The 17180-nt window shown below is 44.7% G+C and overlaps 1 protein-coding gene across 3 annotated transcripts in view; it reads left to right on the forward strand.

The window, feature by feature from the left end:
- Nucleotides 1–17180, forward strand: part of nwd2 (NACHT and WD repeat domain containing 2) — a gene marked incomplete at its 5' end in the record, with an annotated part of 75742 nt that overhangs the window by 25906 nt on the left and 32656 nt on the right. For all 3 annotated transcript variants that reach the window (XM_083788371.1, XM_083788370.1, XM_083788373.1), the window contains one exon: nucleotides 16317–16433. In XM_083788371.1, the coding sequence (XP_083644497.1) occupies nucleotides 16317–16433 (117 nt within the window). The remainder of the gene's footprint in view (nucleotides 1–16316; nucleotides 16434–17180) is intronic.

The following is a 17180-nucleotide window of genomic DNA, read 5'->3' on the forward strand; positions in this document are numbered from 1 at the left end:
GTGCCCGTTCAGAATGGGATAAAACATTCAGCTCCCTCGGTTTTACTGATGCTGGATGAAAGGTATATAACTCTAAGCATAGTAAAAGTATGGCCTGGGGCTTATATTTGTCTCTTTTATCTCGCTTACCATGTTGTCATTAATTGGTTCTCATTTATTTCTCATTCTTCCTCCTCCCTTCCTTTGTCTGTATTTTTTTTTTTTTCTCGTTTGCCGAGTCATTTTGACGTCCAGTTTAGTTTGAGACCACAGGTGTTACACGGCCGTTCGTTCCCTTGCAACTTTGTGATGGGGAACGGAGACGAGAAATATTCTCTGGCTTAGCGGGATTACCACAGTCACCCCAGTGAAAAAAAAAAAAAGATGAAACTAATTCCTAGGCTCTAGCTGTAGGTGGGAGAACTACTCACTTCCTCACAGTCTTAAGATGAAGCGTTTGGTACACCCTCCAATCCTCCCTTCTATTTGAATACCACAGTCACCCAGTGAAAAAAAAAGATGAAACTAATTCCTAGGCTCTAGCTGTAGGTGGGAGAACTACTCACTTCCTCACAGTCTTAAGATGAAGCGTTGGTACACCCTCCAATCCTCCGTCTATTTGCAGCCATGGAATTAATTTGGCTCACAGAGGAAAGCATACGGAAAGCTTCCTCGCACGGTTTGCTTTGCCACGCTCATTCAGGGATGGCAAGAAAATATAAAAATACAGACTATACCCGAGGCTATACTTTAACCCATTCTGACTGGGCACCCATTTTGGTGTCGGCATCATGTTATGCTTTAGCTATTTAAAAATAGCAGATCTACAAGCTCATATCGCGCCACCGAGTGGCGCGATACGAGCTTGTAGGTCTGCTATTTTTGAAAAATTGAAGAACGACTGGCATTTTTAGAATCTGATCTCAGGTCAGAATGGGTTCATCAGACCAGTGTGTGTCCGGCGGAAACCTCGTATGAATCTGATCTCAGGTCAGAATGGGTTATGCAATAGCCGTTGTATCCGTTGTCTCTGTGTCCGTCTGTCCATCTGTATGTACAGTATCCCTTTGATACACATATTTGGATCTCGGCATCTGCATGTCCTTGTCCCCTTAACCCATTCTGACCTGAGATCAGATTCACACGAGGTTTCCGCTGGACACACACTGGTCTGATGAACCCATTCTGACTGAGATCAGATTCTAAAAAATGTCAGTCACTCTTCGATTGTTCAAAAAATAGCAGACCTACAAGCTCGTATCGCGCCACTCGGTGGCGCGATATGAGCTTGTAGATCTGCTATTTTTCAATAGCTAAAAGCATAACATGATGCCGACACCAAATGGGGTGCCCGGTCAGAATGGTGTAAATCTCCATAAGTCAATTGCCGTAAAAACTGATTTACTTGTATTTTGTACAGTCATCATTTTTGTACATGGCAGATTCATTCCTATTTGCATTCTGTAAATGGACCACACTAATTGCCACTTGCAGCGACATTTTCTGTCATTACATTTTCAATTTAATTTCCATTGGGCTGGTGTTTGTTAACTGGTAATGAAGAGGACTCAAGTCATTGTAGTTTGATCTGGCCTACATTGCATTAATCCTCATGTCCATTCCGCACATCGGCTCCAAAGGGAACCAGGAAGCTATAGTCTATAGTATTCAGTATTTAAGTCCGACGTCATTTTGTAGTGCTACGTTACGTCCGGGTCCAAGTGGCACCAGCTCCGTCCGCATCCCATTGTAAATAGAATATCTAAACGCGTGAATCTTTTTAAATTGACGTTATTTTTCAGAAAGGAAGCCATAGAGGGTTAAAATGGGTCTTAATGCTTCCAACTCGAGTGGAATTATTAATGTTTTGTACAAATATATCATATACAAATATATGATGTGGAGACAATAAAGACTATTATTACATTATTATTGAAGGTGGCAACAGTCCATTTGCTCGGTAAAATATTTCGGGGGATATTTAGAATGTGTGCAGGCTTGAGTATGTTGAATCTAGTTGGCATTAATGAGGATTTAGTTGACACAATGAAATAAAATGGCGATAGTATTCCATGTGGGGCAGACGGCCTGTCACAGCCAGATTTTGGAGAGCAGCGCAGCTTTGTTGTTGCGAGGAAAGCGGTAAAATAAGACCTTCGTGGTTGTTTTCGTCTCAGATTTAGTCCGACGGAGCGTCACAGTATAACTCCATGGGGACACAAAAGCGACACAAAAGTAGGACCCGGAAGTATCTCAGGAGGGGGCGCTCACGTCACAGCTAAAATACTGAATAGTCTTGAGTGAAAGATGGTTTGAAATTATCTGCATCTAAAAGAAAATGTGTATTGTTGAAAGCAAGAAGATATTTTTAGAGAGGAAAATCGAAAAATAGAGAGACAACTTTGCTTTAAATGCATTTAAATATGAAGACATTCAAGGTCTCCCTTGGACCTTTAAACAAGGACCTACTCCCTTCTCCCCTGCATGCTACTGTCTAATTACGAAGCCGAGTAAACCATGTCTTCTCCTGACCCCGTGTCTGGCCCTTAACCTTAACCTTACTGAAACACAGGGCAGCTGCCATGTCTCCAAAGCTTCAAGCATAATTGCCCAAAGTGTCAGACCATGGTAGATTTCCCCAGTGCTCTTATGTGATCTTACCCCGGCATCCATAATTCAGTCATTATTTCCGTGCCCCCGGTCAGTGTAGGGAGGTAGACTAGATTTGGGGCTACTGTGGGCTAGTGTAGAAATATGAAACCTAAAACAAAGTAAGCATGAAGATGCTTTTCATTGTTTTGTTTTTTTATTTGTTTGCTTTTTTTAGAAGTAAGATAACTTGACTGCGGAATTAATTAAATCGCAATACCCGGTGACTGCCTAGTTTTTCACTAGCCTTTGAAGAAGCACCGGCACCCATTTTGGTGTCAGCATCATGTTATGCTTTAGCTATTGAAAAATAGCAGATCTACAAGCTCATATCGCGCCACCGAGTGCGCGATACGAGCTTGTAGGTCTGCTATTTTTGAAAAATCGAAGAGCGACTGACATTTTTAGAATCTGATCTCAGGTCAGAATGGTTCATCAGACCAGTGTGTGTCCGGCGGAAACCTCGTATGAATCTGATCTCAGGTCAGAATGGGTTAAATGGTGTGATCATTCGTAATGGTGTGATAAAATGATACACTCCGCGACGACAACAAGCAGCAGGAAGAGGGAAGCACTCTATGAACTCCCATAGAGTCTCCCATAGAGTTTGCGTTGCGCCTCAGGTTCCCAGAAGCCCTAGCAAGCCATGTGACCGATTCTTTTTCACACTCTGTCCGATGGAAACCCCGCAAAGTCGTCTCGTGAAACTTGTGATTGGGAGGGAAGCTGTTCTACATCAATTAACTCGTGTAACTCGTGATCCATTTGGTCAGTGTGAGCCGAGGCGTGGTCAGGAGATGTCTATGAACTCTGCGTTGAAAGGCTTGAAGGTAAACTGCTGTTCCCACACCCAGGACAGCAGTGTGGAGAAAGGTCCTGTCCAATATGTGTGTATTGGAGGCTTGGGGGGGGGGGGGGGGGTGCATGAGCGAGAGCATGTTCTGGTGTGGCTGTGCATAGGCCAGTGGTTCCCAAACTCTTTCATGTCCAAGGACCCCCCAACTTGACACTAACTAGCCCCCCATTTGAAATGATATGCAGAAAATAGCAAAAATATCTGATCTACAAGCTCAAAACGCAGCGCACTGCGACGCGTTTTGAGCTTGTAGATTGGCTATTTTAGCTACGATAGTAATATGCACTGTGGCCCTCTGGAGTGAGTTTGGAACTATAGTGGCCCTCTGGAGTGAGTTTGGAACTATAGTGGCCCTCTGGAGTGAGTTTGGAACTATAGTGGCCCTCTGGAGTGAGTTTGGAACTATAGTGGCCCTCTGGAGTGAGTTTGGAACTATAGTGGCCCTCTGGAGTGAGTTTGGAACTATAGTGGCCCTCTGGAGTGAGTTTGGAACTATAGTGGCCCTCTGGAGTGAGTTTGGAACTATAGTGGCCCTCTGGAGTGAGTTTGGAACTATAGTGGCCCTCTGGAGTGAGTTTGGAACTATAGTGGCCCTCTGGAGTGAGTTTGGAACTATAGTGGCCCTCTCCATCGTCAAAAGTTACCCATCCCTGAGTAGCTAAGTAAAAATAAAAAAGATAAGATTAACGAATCATACTTCCGTGTAGCAGTATGTAGGCTTCATTCAAGAAGCGTTCAAAACGTAGCAACGTTCTCTATAAACATTCACTGGTCTTATTATTAAAACAAATGTTTCTATATGTGGATTTTTATTTTATTTTATCTATGTTGTTTCAGCCCGGATGGTTGATTATATCGGTGGTTGTTTCCTCATACCCTGTGCTGCCTGGTTGGTTGCACACATACTTTCTTCCTCGGCATCCTGGGCATAATCCCAAACTCTTTAATAGCCTAACGTTCAATAAATAGAAGGGGGCTTCTTCTGCGTTTGACCTGCCATGGCTAAATGCTTCCAAGGACACAAGAAAGCAGCTTATATAGCACAAGCTGCTTCGCCTCTACGCAAGCAGCAGCACCCACACCCAGCGCCTCCACATCAGGAGGGAGGAATGGGGGGGGGTGGGGGGTGGGGGACCGGGGAGGGGGGACGTGCTGAGGGTGAGGAGGCACAAGGCGGGCAGTCGGTGTAAAAAAAGGAAAAAGACGGAGAGGAAAAACTAAAATCATATGCTGGACAATTTCTACCCGAATTCAGACCCGCGGTGCTCCTCTCTCCTCTCCTAGGGCTGCCATTATTACGCTCTCTTTAGGTCCCAGTTGCTCATTGTCATCATACATCACATTCCGTTGCTCAGCCAATCAGCTGAGCACATTCCGTGCTCGGGAACCAGGCCCTATTATATTTGCAGTAGATCAAAAATACATGTGCTCAGTTTTGAAATGAAGGTTGTACACATCAGTGAAATTATAACCGCTGGGAGAATCCAAATGAGAGAGAGAGTAGGCCTAACAAGCACACCACCGCTCAGTGCATGAAATATAGGCTGCATGGCTAACAGGGGCTTACCATCTCTCTCCATATCGTTTGATCATAAAGGCTTATGAAAAAATGAAAATATACACTTCACAGAGTACAGACCACTTGGAATTATAACAGTCGGTTGCAGGATTGCCTGAGTATATATGGCACGAATGAATATAATATAGCCTAGATTTATTTTGGGGATGTGGAGGACTTTGAGTTGAACACACAACAGCACCCAACACCAGAGTGTGGTGATGGATTTAGAAATTAAACAAAGATTCGGGTGGTTCTTGCTTGCGGAATGTGTCACGCCTTTCCATAAAAAATAATTAGCCTACTCCCATTAACCCATTCTGACCGGGCACCCATTTTGGTGTTAGCATCATGTTATGCTTTAGCTATTGAAAAATAGCAGATCTACAAGCTCATAGCGCGCCACCGAGTGGCGCGCTATGAGCTTGTAGATCTGCTATTTCTGAAAAAAATCGAAGAACGACTGACATTTTTAGAATCTGATCTCAGGTCAGAATGGGTTAATCAGACCAGTGTGTGTCCAGTGGAAACCTCGTATGAATCTGATCTCAGGTCAGAAAGGGTTAATACAGTGCGCCATGTAATGGCTGTCGACAGCTTGTAGATCTGTTCTTTTGGCCGTGGTCGAAACAGCAGCAAAAAGATAACGCATGGAGTCATATTAGCCGAATTTTCCTAAATGGGCTGTCACGGGTTAATCAAAGAATTCTAAAAGATATATATAAAACATATGGCAGATGGCTGAAATTCTCTAGATGATGCTGAGATAAAAAATATTTATTTAATTACAACATTTTTATATTTAAAAAGGCTTTAGGAAAAACGGGCTTGCTTCTAAATTCATTCATGCAGGAGGCCTTATGACACGTAAGGCTGTGCTCTTATCTAGATATTCTATGTCTATGTTGTCGTGTTTGACGGTGTTTCCCCAAAAAAGGACATGGTGTCTGACTCACTGCCATGCAGCCAATAGAGCACCCGAAGTCCTGACGTAACTCGCTCATCCCTTCGATTCCCCTGGTTTGCGGAAGTAGTTTCTCTATGGAGAATAACATGGGGTGATCTTAATATCGTCTACTATAAGCGTTGTGGTCCAAAAATAAACAAGCTGTCTCGGCGTTATTGTCAGGGAGGTGTCTCTGTATCGTTTGCAACAGTCAGTCACTCATATATGATACAGTCTGCTTCTAGCGAAAATCTAACTAATTCAGCAGCAGTAACATTAGCGTTTTCTCTCAGTCAGTTGATTCTTCATATCCATATGAGTGAAGCGGCCGGGGTGACATGTTTATTTTTCAAACACAGTTCTTATATGAGGCGATCTCAATCGCCTCAATGGGGATTTCAATGCAACTAAACAAATACATGAACCTGGGGACTGACGCCCTCTACTGAAAGTGACGTCAGACTTCGGTGCTCTATTGGGCAGCACACAGGCTTCTGTGTGCTGCCACTATTGGGCAGCAGACAGGCTCTGTGTGCTGCCCACTATTCGTGCGACACAACACTTGTTTGGAAAACCGGCCCTATGGAATTATCTCAAATAATTGTGATTTAGGTGATCGTGTATCATCGTGACAGGACCACCCCAAAATCGGCCACAACGGCGGTCACGTCTCCTCCAGTGGTGTGTCCCTCTCAACAACAGCGCCAAATTAAATCAGCACGCCCCCCACACACACTCCACCCCCCCCCCCCCCCCCCCCCCCCCTCACACACACACACACACACACCCCGCCCCACATACACAGTCGCCCCGGCCTTGCAGCGAGTAGATCAGACTTATGTCTTCATTTAGCATTTAATTACAAAGCATCCTCTCAGTCAACCCCACCCTGAATGACCCCACCATCCAGAAACATCATTATATGGAGGGTGGGGGTCTAATTTCTCTTCGTTCCCTTCCGTTCCGATCCCAGTAACATGTGCCATGCGTGTGCCATGGAGCTGGCCTGCTTCACGCTAATCACAACAAATACAAAGTCCATTACGTCATGGCGTGGCGGCGCACCGTTTGCGGGAGTCAAGTGCGCTCCTAGGAAGTCGATTATAGCGACGCTGATAAACAGTGAATGATGTGCCGAGCGACAATATGCCACGATGGGGCCGACGTGATGGAAGATTATGAAGGCAGATGCGCGGCGGCCGAGTGGGAGTTTTGGCGAGGTGATACCGTTTGGCTCAGCGTTCTTGGTTAACCCATTCTGAGCGGGCACCCATTTTGGTGTCGGCATCATGTTATGCTTTAGCTATTTAAAAATAGCAGATCTACAAGCTCATATCGCGCCACCGAGTGGCGCGATACGAGCTTGTAGGTCTGCTATTTTTGAAAAATCGAATAACGACTGACATTTTTATAATCTGATCTCAGGTCAGAATGGGTTCATCAGACCAGTGTGTGTCCGGCGGAAACCTCGTATGAATCTGATCTCAGGTCAGAATGGGTTAATGACGTTAAAGCCAAGAGGGAGTGGAAACTCAGTTATGAAGAACAACGCTTGACAGCTAGTATAGCCTAGTCTTACTGCCATCTGAAACTCTGATTTACATTTTTTTTCTGTTCTGCATTGGTATAATCATTTTAACAACTTTATGCATTCACACGTTGGCTATTCACTGTGAGCTGTGAGTTTGTTACATCTGATATTTTTGAAAATCTCAAAAAAATGTTGAATAAGCTTATTTTTTTTATTTTTTTTACACAAATCTTATCATCGGGGGGGGGGGGGGGGGGGTCCCTGGCGCAAAACTGTTCAGATGGGGGCACGCCGCACGACATATTAACCCATTCTGACCGGGCAACCCATTTTGGTGTCAGCATCATGTCATGCTTTAGCTATTGAAAAATAGCAGATCTACAAGCTCATATCGCGCCACCGAGTGGCGCGATACGAGCTTGTAGGTCTGCTATTTTTTTTAAATCGAAGACACTTTTAGAACTGATGTCAGGTCAGAATGGGTTAATAATGAAACTGTCAGGATGAAATAGACAATTTTAGAATCTGATCTCAGGTCAGAATGGGTTAACTTATGGGTCGTTGACTTGACAAAGTTGGAGAACCACTGCTTTACTGTAGGCCTATACAGTATGTCCAGGCTCACAGCTAGCCTGTATGTACAGTATGTAGGACGTTAGGAACCAGTGATTGTCATCACTCGCAGTCGCCACAGCTACAGTACATCCAGCTGCTGCTCGCTGTTTCCCTGCAGGGCCATTACAATGGACAGGCCAGGAGCGGCATTTTTCTGAAAAACGTATGTTTCAGTGGTGCTCAACCTTTTTCATGTCAAGGACCCCCAGAATTATCTCTATTGGGCCACACGGACCCCCGTCTTAAAATATGTAGTTCCAGGGACCACCCCCCCCCAGAAGCCAATATTTTAGTAAAAATGTTTGCTCTGAAATATATATTCAATTAACATTGAATGCCATTGACAATGAATGGCCAGCTTTGAGTGTTTGTGCAAACACAAACATTGAAAATGAGGTGAGGCGAATTGTGATTGGCCGGAATGATGTATGGTGATAAGAGCTCCCCCTCACCACAAGTGAGGGGCGCTATAGCCCCTCCTATAAACAGCTATAGTGTATATTCTGTCTGAACACAAAACATTAAATGCATTGACACTGAATGGAGAATTGACGTCATGTTTAAGACAAATGTATGTCAGTGGCCACCCTTTGCCAATAAGGGACCACCCATTCTTGATGATTATGTACGATGATTAGAGCGCCCCTCACTTCACACATTGGACAATGATTAACCCATTCTGACCTGAGATCAGATTCTAGAAATGTCAGTCGCTCTTCGATTTTTCAAAAATAGCAGACCTACAAGCTCGTATCGCGCCACTCGGTGGCGCGATACGATGAGCTTGTAGATCTGCTATTTTTCAATAGCTAAAGCATAACATGATGCCAACACCAAAATGGGTGCCCGTTCAGAATGGGTTAAATGTTACTGAGATTGCTCGCTTTGTGCGCTTCCCTATTTATTCTCCGATTACAGAGGCAGTTCGCCAGATAATAGCCTGGTGTTCACATGGCAGCAAACTGCATGCGGAGAAGAATCCCCACCACTGGGGCGAGTGCAAGCTGCTCGTTAACTGCCTTTGGGCGCAGCTTAAAGCTCTCTCGGAACCACGCAGAGGTGGAAAAAAAAGTACTCGCATGTTGTACTTAAGTATCAATTCTGCAGTGTAGAAATACTCTTTTATAAGTGAAAGTCTCTAAAATATAGCTTATATATACTGTATAGTGCAGACAAAGGAACGCCCAGACAGTAAGCTTGTCAGATAGTATCCGTATACCGTATACTGAGCTGTTGTTTTCCAAGCAATTAAGTCTATTGAGCGCCTATTTATATGTATTTATTTATTCATAGGCTCAGCTGTCTGAACACAACAGTGTGTTATTATGGTACTGTCGGTTGATGATAATAAATTATCATCGGTTATGGTGGTTAATAGGGCCGCATCTACCCTCACTGTGTGTGTGTGTGTGTGTGTGTGTGTGTGTGTGTGTGTGTGTGTGTGTGGTGTGTGTGTGTGTGTGTGTTGTGTGTGTGTGTGCGTGTGCTTGTGTGTGTGTGTGTATCATGGTGAATGAGATAGAGACAGAGAGAGAGAGGGGGGGGAGAGAGAGAGAGAGGGGGGGGGAGAGAGAGAGAGAGAGAGGGAGAGAGAGGGGGGAGAGAGAGAGAGAGAGAACAGGGAGAGTGAGTGTTTTCAGAATGGTATAATCAGCTCCAGGGTGTGCTGTAGTCTTCATTAAACTCTGCGTGTGGCCTTCGCCACTGTGATGATCAAGTTGTAATCATGTACGTCCCATCCATGCAAATCAACCAATTACGTGCAAGTATTCTGTTCCGTTGGAGGGTCCGTTACGGCATCCTCTGCCCCCCCCCCCCCCCCCCCCCCCCCCCCCACCCTCACCTCAGTATTGCATGTCCTGCTGATGAATTGTGTACAACGGACAACACTGGAAACAAGCCCCTCTTCGGATTTCTTTGTGTCATCATCCTTTTAGCAGAGCTTTCTTGCCCGTGCTGCCGTACTGTTATCAAACATGTTAACCCATTCTGACCTGAGATCAGATTCATACGAGGTTTCCACTGGACACCCACTGTCTGATTAACCCATTCTGACCTGAGATCAGATTAAAAAAATGTCAGTCCTTCTTCGATTTTTCAAAAAATAGCAGACCTACAAGCTCATATCTTGTAGATCTGCTATTTTTCAATAGCTAAAGCATAACATGATGCCGACACCAAAATGGTTGCCCGTTCAGAATGGATTAATAAAGTATATGCAATCAATCAATCTGTTCTGTTCTGTACTGTACCGTCTGGTATTTGAGTGGATTAACCATGTGAACCCTACCTATTCTGCGAGGACAAACATTTAACGACAACAGCTGATCAACCTCGCAACGAGTTGCAATGTGACACGTTGCGAGCGTGAACATTGGCTATATTTTCAGCGAAGACATTTGGTGTCGAGTAGAGGGGAAAAGGGAGGGAGCGGGGGGCCTGGTAGGTATATAGCCCAGAGGGACTGTGTTTTAAGTGGTTAAATCCAGTGCTGAAGTGGATTTCTAGTTCTGTTGTGTGCCTGTGATGGGTGGTGACTCCCTGGAGTGAGCTGTAATAAGGTAGAGCTGGCAGGGGAGAGGCCATAGTGATTTGGCAACAGGGGAGAGCCATAGTGAATTGGCAACAGCATCGGGTGGATACCATGTATGTCCAAAACCCTTCCTTTTTTATTATTATTTTAAAAATAGTTAAAAAAAAAAGGATTTTACAGTCTCTTTCCTTGTAGATCATAATCACTTCTATGTGACCTTCTTTGCACGATGAATCAAGTAGGGCGTTAATTTATGGAAAAAATTAACGTGGAGAAGCTGTACGAGGTTTGGTACCCGACGGCGACCAACAGCGCGGACCCTGCTGTCTATTTCCTTCAAGCTCCGCTGCCCGCCAGAGGAGCTCGCTCCAAATGAGTTTATTCCCTCGCACGGTGACTGACTGGCGCATCCGCAGAGCGGCGCCCTGAACGCCCTGACAGCGCTGAAAGGGTGCTTCCCTTTGACAGGCCGGACAAAGCACTCCACCCCGCTGCTTGAGCCATAAGATGCTCCCGGTCAAATGTTACTCTGTGAAAGTTGCCCTTTCAAATGTAGTAGTTTTGTATAATTAATAAAATCACACCTGTGTAAAGTGAGGGGCGCTAATATACGAAAGTCTAACGCATGTCGATTAGGTGATGTAATGGTGATGTAAAACAAACGGTGCCAACACAAACATTAAACGCCATTAACAATAAAGAGACAATTTGACGTTCATTCAGTCAATGTCGTTTACAAAACAAACATTGAACTAAAGACAAACATTAAACCCTGTGTATAGGAAAAAAAAAGTCACACCTGTGTGAAGTGAGGGGCGCTCTAATCATCGTACATAATCATCAAGAATGGTGGTCCCTTATTGGCAAAGGGTGGCCACTGACATACATTTGCCGACACATGACGTCAATTCTCCATTCAGTGTCAATGGCATTTAATGTTTGTGTTCAGACAGAATATACACTATAGCCGTTTATAGGAGGGGCTATAGCGCCCCTCACTTGTGATGAGGGGGAGCTCTTATCACCATACATCATTCCGGCCAATCACAATTCGCCTCACCTCATTTTCAATGTTTGTGTTTGCACAAACACTCAAAGCTGGCCATTCATTGTCAATGGCATTCAATGTTAATTGAATATATATTTCAGAGCAAACATTTTTACTAAAATATTGGCTTGGGTCCCTGGAACTACATATTTTAAGACGGGGGTCCATGGCCCAATAGAGATAATTCTGGGGGTCCTTGACATGAAAAAGGTTGAGCACCACGGAAACATACGTTTTTCAGAAAGATGCGCTCACTGGCCTGATTGTAATGGACCTGCAGGGAAACAGCGAGCAGCAGCTGGATGTACTGTAGCTGTGGCGACTGCGAGTGATGACAATCACTGCTTCCTAACGTCCTACATACTGTACAGGCTATAGCTGTGAGCCTGGACATACTGTATAGGCCTACAGTAAAGCAGTGGTTCTCCAACTTTGTCAAGTCAAGGACCCATAAGTTAATATGTCGTGCGGCGTGCCCCCATCTGAACATGTTTTGCGCCAGGGACCCCCCCCCCCCCCCCCCCCGATGAGAAGATTTGTGTAAAAAAAAAAAGAAAAGCTTATTCAACATTTTTTGAGATTTTTCAAAAATATCAGATGTATTAACAAACTCACAGCTCACAGTGAATAGCCAACGATGTGAATGCATAAAGTTGTTAAAATGATTATACCAATGCAGAACAGAAAAAATGTAACTCAGAGTTTCAGACGGCAGTAAGACTAGGCTATATACTAGCTGTCAAGCGTTGTTCTTCATAACTGAGTTTCCACTCCCTCTTGGTTTTAACGTCATTAACCCAGAACGCTGAGCCAAACAGTATCACCTCGCCAAAGCTCCCACTCGGCCACGCATCTGCCTTCATAAGCTTCCATCATCGTTGGCATATTGTCGCTCGGCACATCAATCACTGTTTATCAGTGTCGCTGTAATCGACTTCCTAGGAGCGCACTTGACTCCCGCAACGGTGCGCTGCCACGCCATGACGTAATGGACTTTGTATTTGTTGTGATTAGCGTTGAAGCAGGCCAGCTCCATGGCACGCATGGCACATGTTACTGGGGATCGGAACGGAAGGGGATGAAGAGAAATTAGACCCCCACCCTCCATATAATGAGGTTTCCACAGTGGTTTCTGGATGGTGGGGTCAGTCAGGGTGGGGTTGACTGAGAGGATGCTTTGTAATTAAATGCTAAATGAAGACATAGGCCTAAGAGTCTGATCTACTCGCTGCAAGGCCGGGCGACTGTGTATGTGGGGCGGGGTGTGTGTGTGTGTGTGTGTGTGTGTGTGTGTGAGAGGGGGGGGGGGGGGGGGCGGAGTGTGTGGGGGGCGTGCTGATTTAATTTGGCGCTGTTGTTGAGAGGGACACACCACTGGAGGAGACGTGACTGCCGTGTGGCTGATTTTGGGGTGGGCCTGTCACGATGAATACACGATCGCCTAAATCACAATTATTTGAGATAATTCCATAGGCCGGGTTTTCCAAACAAGTGTTGTGTCGCACGAATAGTGGGCAGCACACAGAAGCCTGTCTGCTTGGAAGGTGGAATGGAAGGTGGGGCTTTTCAGGGCAACTTAGTAAAATCTGCCTCATCTGCTTGGCACTCCAGCGCTTTTATTCTGAAAAATTCCCCGCCAGTTCCTTAGAGCTCCCTGGAGGCCCTTAACCCCTGGCCTACCGTTCCCGGAAAAAACGGATTATTGCTAAAAATACAAACCTCCCGTTCACGGAATTAACGGAATGTCAATCAATGTCAGTTATCGGGGGTTCAATGGAGCAAAAATGAGCATTTTTTCGCTAAGTTTATTTGAGGTTAATTTGACTTAGTTATGAAAAATATAGCATTAGCTTAGCAATCCGGACCAGCCAAGCTAGTGACTAGGGTCAAAATAATACCGGATGTTGTCGATCGTTGAACCGGAAGTGACTTAGGAAGATCCGTCTATTTTGGCCAAAATCAGCATAATGGTGCGTTCCCGCCATCTGGTGGCAATTCGAGAGAATACACTAGCAATGAAAAAAATAAAAAAAAACATCTGTTCAAACCACCAGATCTTTCTATTAATGTTAAAACGATGAATTAAAAATATGCCAATTTGTTACCCAAACAAAAAAATTGGGATTGGTAGTCCAAGGGTTAAAGATTGCCATCCAGAGATAATGGCCATTTTTTGTCCACAAAGCAAAAGACTCCTTTTTACATGTATTTACATGACAGTCACTTTTTGAGTTTGCAATAATCTGTGGACTAGTAAAGACACAATAGCCTCTCTTACAGTATGGTAAATGGTGCATTTATATAGCGCCTTTATCCAAGGCGCTTTACAGAGATTGTGCATTACATTCACCCATTCACACACACATTCACACACCTTTACAGAGATTGTGCATTACATTCACCCATTCACACACACATTCATACACCATTCCGGAGGGGGAGGTAGATTTGGAGACCAGGATTATACTGCATGTTTTTTGCGAGGCTACCTACCCTATGGGGACACGGGGAGAATATGCAAACTCCACAATCCACACAGAAAGGCCCTTTCGCCAACCCCGCCTCGGGTATGGGCACTGATGATGCAGAAGAGAGAACATGCCCACAGCGGGAATTTAACCGAGGACCTTCTAGCTGTGAGGCGACAGCACTACCGACTGTGCCACCGTGTCCCCCGTCATTTGTATTGTTGACCCATTTCTACCATATAGTGCTTTAACTTTCGTAAATTCTTGTCCCCTCTGTCACACGGAACTATGTTTTTTTGCGCTAATATTTTAGAAATAGGTCAACAATCCAATTTTCTCTAGTTTTGTGGATGAATTTAATTTTAATGCCCCCCACAAAATGACCGGAACTAATATTCACCAAAACCAGAGCAGAACTCCCACCACGGGAGTCGGGCAATCAATTAATACAGTTGCAACCACTATATCTAACCACTAAATGGCAAGTATTTCATACAACTTTAAGTAAAAAGAATGGTGAACTATCCCTTTAACAAACAGCCCACGCAGTGTGTTCAGCGAGCGGATCACACATTGCTCCAAGTGCTGCGTTGTGTTGTGATGAGACGAAGCCGCGCGCATGAAACATGCCAAGAGCAGCATATTGGAAATACAAGGCTGCATAAAAATGGACGGAATACAAATCTGCTGTTGTTGCAAAAGGCAAAAGAAAAGCCTGGCAACAAAAGCCACAGTGAATGACGCAAGCTATTCAAAGCAAATTGGTGTTTCCCCGGTTGACAGACGTGGATGCTTTGATGGGAGGCCATTGCTGTTGTTGACCAATCAATGTGTTCAGCGCACAAATCGTGGTCAAATTGTTGTAATAAAATCTTATGACTGGATTCCGAACATTGCTTCCGAACATTGTTTTCTAATTATGTTGTGATGGGAATGAGGATACGTGGTTAAATAAAAAAATGTGGGTTTTCATATAGCCTACCAAAACACCTCATCTTACACAGTAACAGTAATTGCGCCATGCACACAAGTAGGCCATAAATGGCCTACCTGTGCGCAAGCAGCGCGCGCAAATACTGCCGACTTCTACAGACGTACTCTCAGCCCCTCCATAAAAGTAAACGAAAACAACAAACAAACTTTTAAAGAAATCCGACATTAATACAAAATACAATTATTTTGCTACAACAACCCACCCACCCAACATTGAAACATATGTTAATTACGTCAGGCCTACGTACGAACATACCATACATACGCAGCCGACCACAGTAATTGCGCGCTCTGCTTGCGCAAGTAATATGTGGAAAAAGTACTCAAAGAATGTGTGTGTGTGTGTGTGTGTGTGTGTGTGTGTGTGTGTGTGTGTGTGTGTGTGTGTGTGTGTGACCACACAGAAACACTGTCACATATTCTTAATGGCTGCTATGTATATAAGGGAATGTACATTGCTAGGCACGACAGAATTGTTGACCTATTAGCTATAAGGACATAAGTTCATATGTTTCATCATCTGCCAAAATGTATAAGCACTCACGTGTTTCAACTGCCACGTTCATGCACAATAATGAAAATTATGCCTTTTCAGATGTCACTCACAGCTAATACACCAGATATTGTTGTTGTTGATGAGGACAGTATAGAGAAGTGACCATTTTGTAAGTGGCATCATGTACATTTGCCCACAGTCTGGAAGAGGCATTCCTTACCACAGTGCTCAAGTACCAGCGTCTTAAGGATGCTATTATACAGCTTGGCTACAGATGTAAACTACTTGTGTTCATAATTTGGAAGGCTCGGTAATGTCCATAAATCAGTGGTGAGGGGCCTGCAGATTGCAGGCATGCCCAATAAGCCCAGAGCTGATCAGGCATCGGCAACATTCTGTTCAGTGTCTGCAATAATTGGCAGTAGTCGCCATATATGGAGAAGGCGATGCTTTCTGTACCCGTGATCTGTATCCTGAAGCACTTGTTGTAGAGTTTTTTTCAAGTTTGCGCATCCACTATTGTTTGTGTTCAAGAACTTTCTTGTAAAATGTGAATGCAAATGTGTGTGTGTGTGTGTGTGTGTGTGTGTGTGTGTGTGTGTGTGTGTGTGTGTGTGTGTGTGTGTGTGTGTGTGTGTGTGCAGGTGGTGGACCTGTACTGGGGAATAGATCCAGAGGAGTGGGACAGTCCGGAGCTCCAGCGTCTCAGGATGAAGCTTCTGGAAGAATGTCTGAAGACTTCAGCTGGGCCATGCTTTGTTGTAGGTACAACGCACGCACACACGCACACACACACGCACACACACACAGAAGTTGCAAATGCATCCACTCACTCATCCACATTAACGATGGTAGTTACAATGGGGCCATTTAACGTCATGGACAGGATCGCACACACACACACACCAATGTTATATCCATATCATTAACGATGGTAGTTACAACGGGGCCATTTAACGTCATGGCCAGGAGCACGCACACACACACACACACACACACACACACACACACACACACACACACACACACACACACACACACACACACACACACACACACACACACACACACACACACACACACACACACACAATATGATATTAGACTGGATATTGTCTTGTCTGTGATTTGGGATATTGTACTATTGTGATGTGGCATAAACGTGTTCTATATTATAAATCTAAATATCAGATCGGGAAACATCGTTATCGGCAGATGCTCAAAATAACATGATCGGGACATCCCTAGTTGTGACGTGTTGAAGACATTCAGCACAGGCTGCATTCTGTGTGTTGATCACGGCTACGGACAGCGACGACGACGCGGGTTGTCCGACATTACGTCTTGCTCAAGGGCACAGTGACTCAGGGGGAGCTGGGCATCGAACAGGCAACCAGCCCATTCCCAAGCGGCCTCTCTGCCTCTATATGATGATGCTTGGGGCTTGTCATGCACCATCCTGCACTTTGGGTGCAATTATAGTAGTTGGGTTCAGTGTCTTTGCTCAA

Source organism: Protomyctophum parallelum, assembly GCF_964188405.1.
Source record: "Protomyctophum parallelum genome assembly, chromosome: 18".
In the NCBI taxonomy this organism is placed as follows: Eukaryota; Metazoa; Chordata; class Actinopteri; order Myctophiformes; family Myctophidae; genus Protomyctophum; species Protomyctophum parallelum.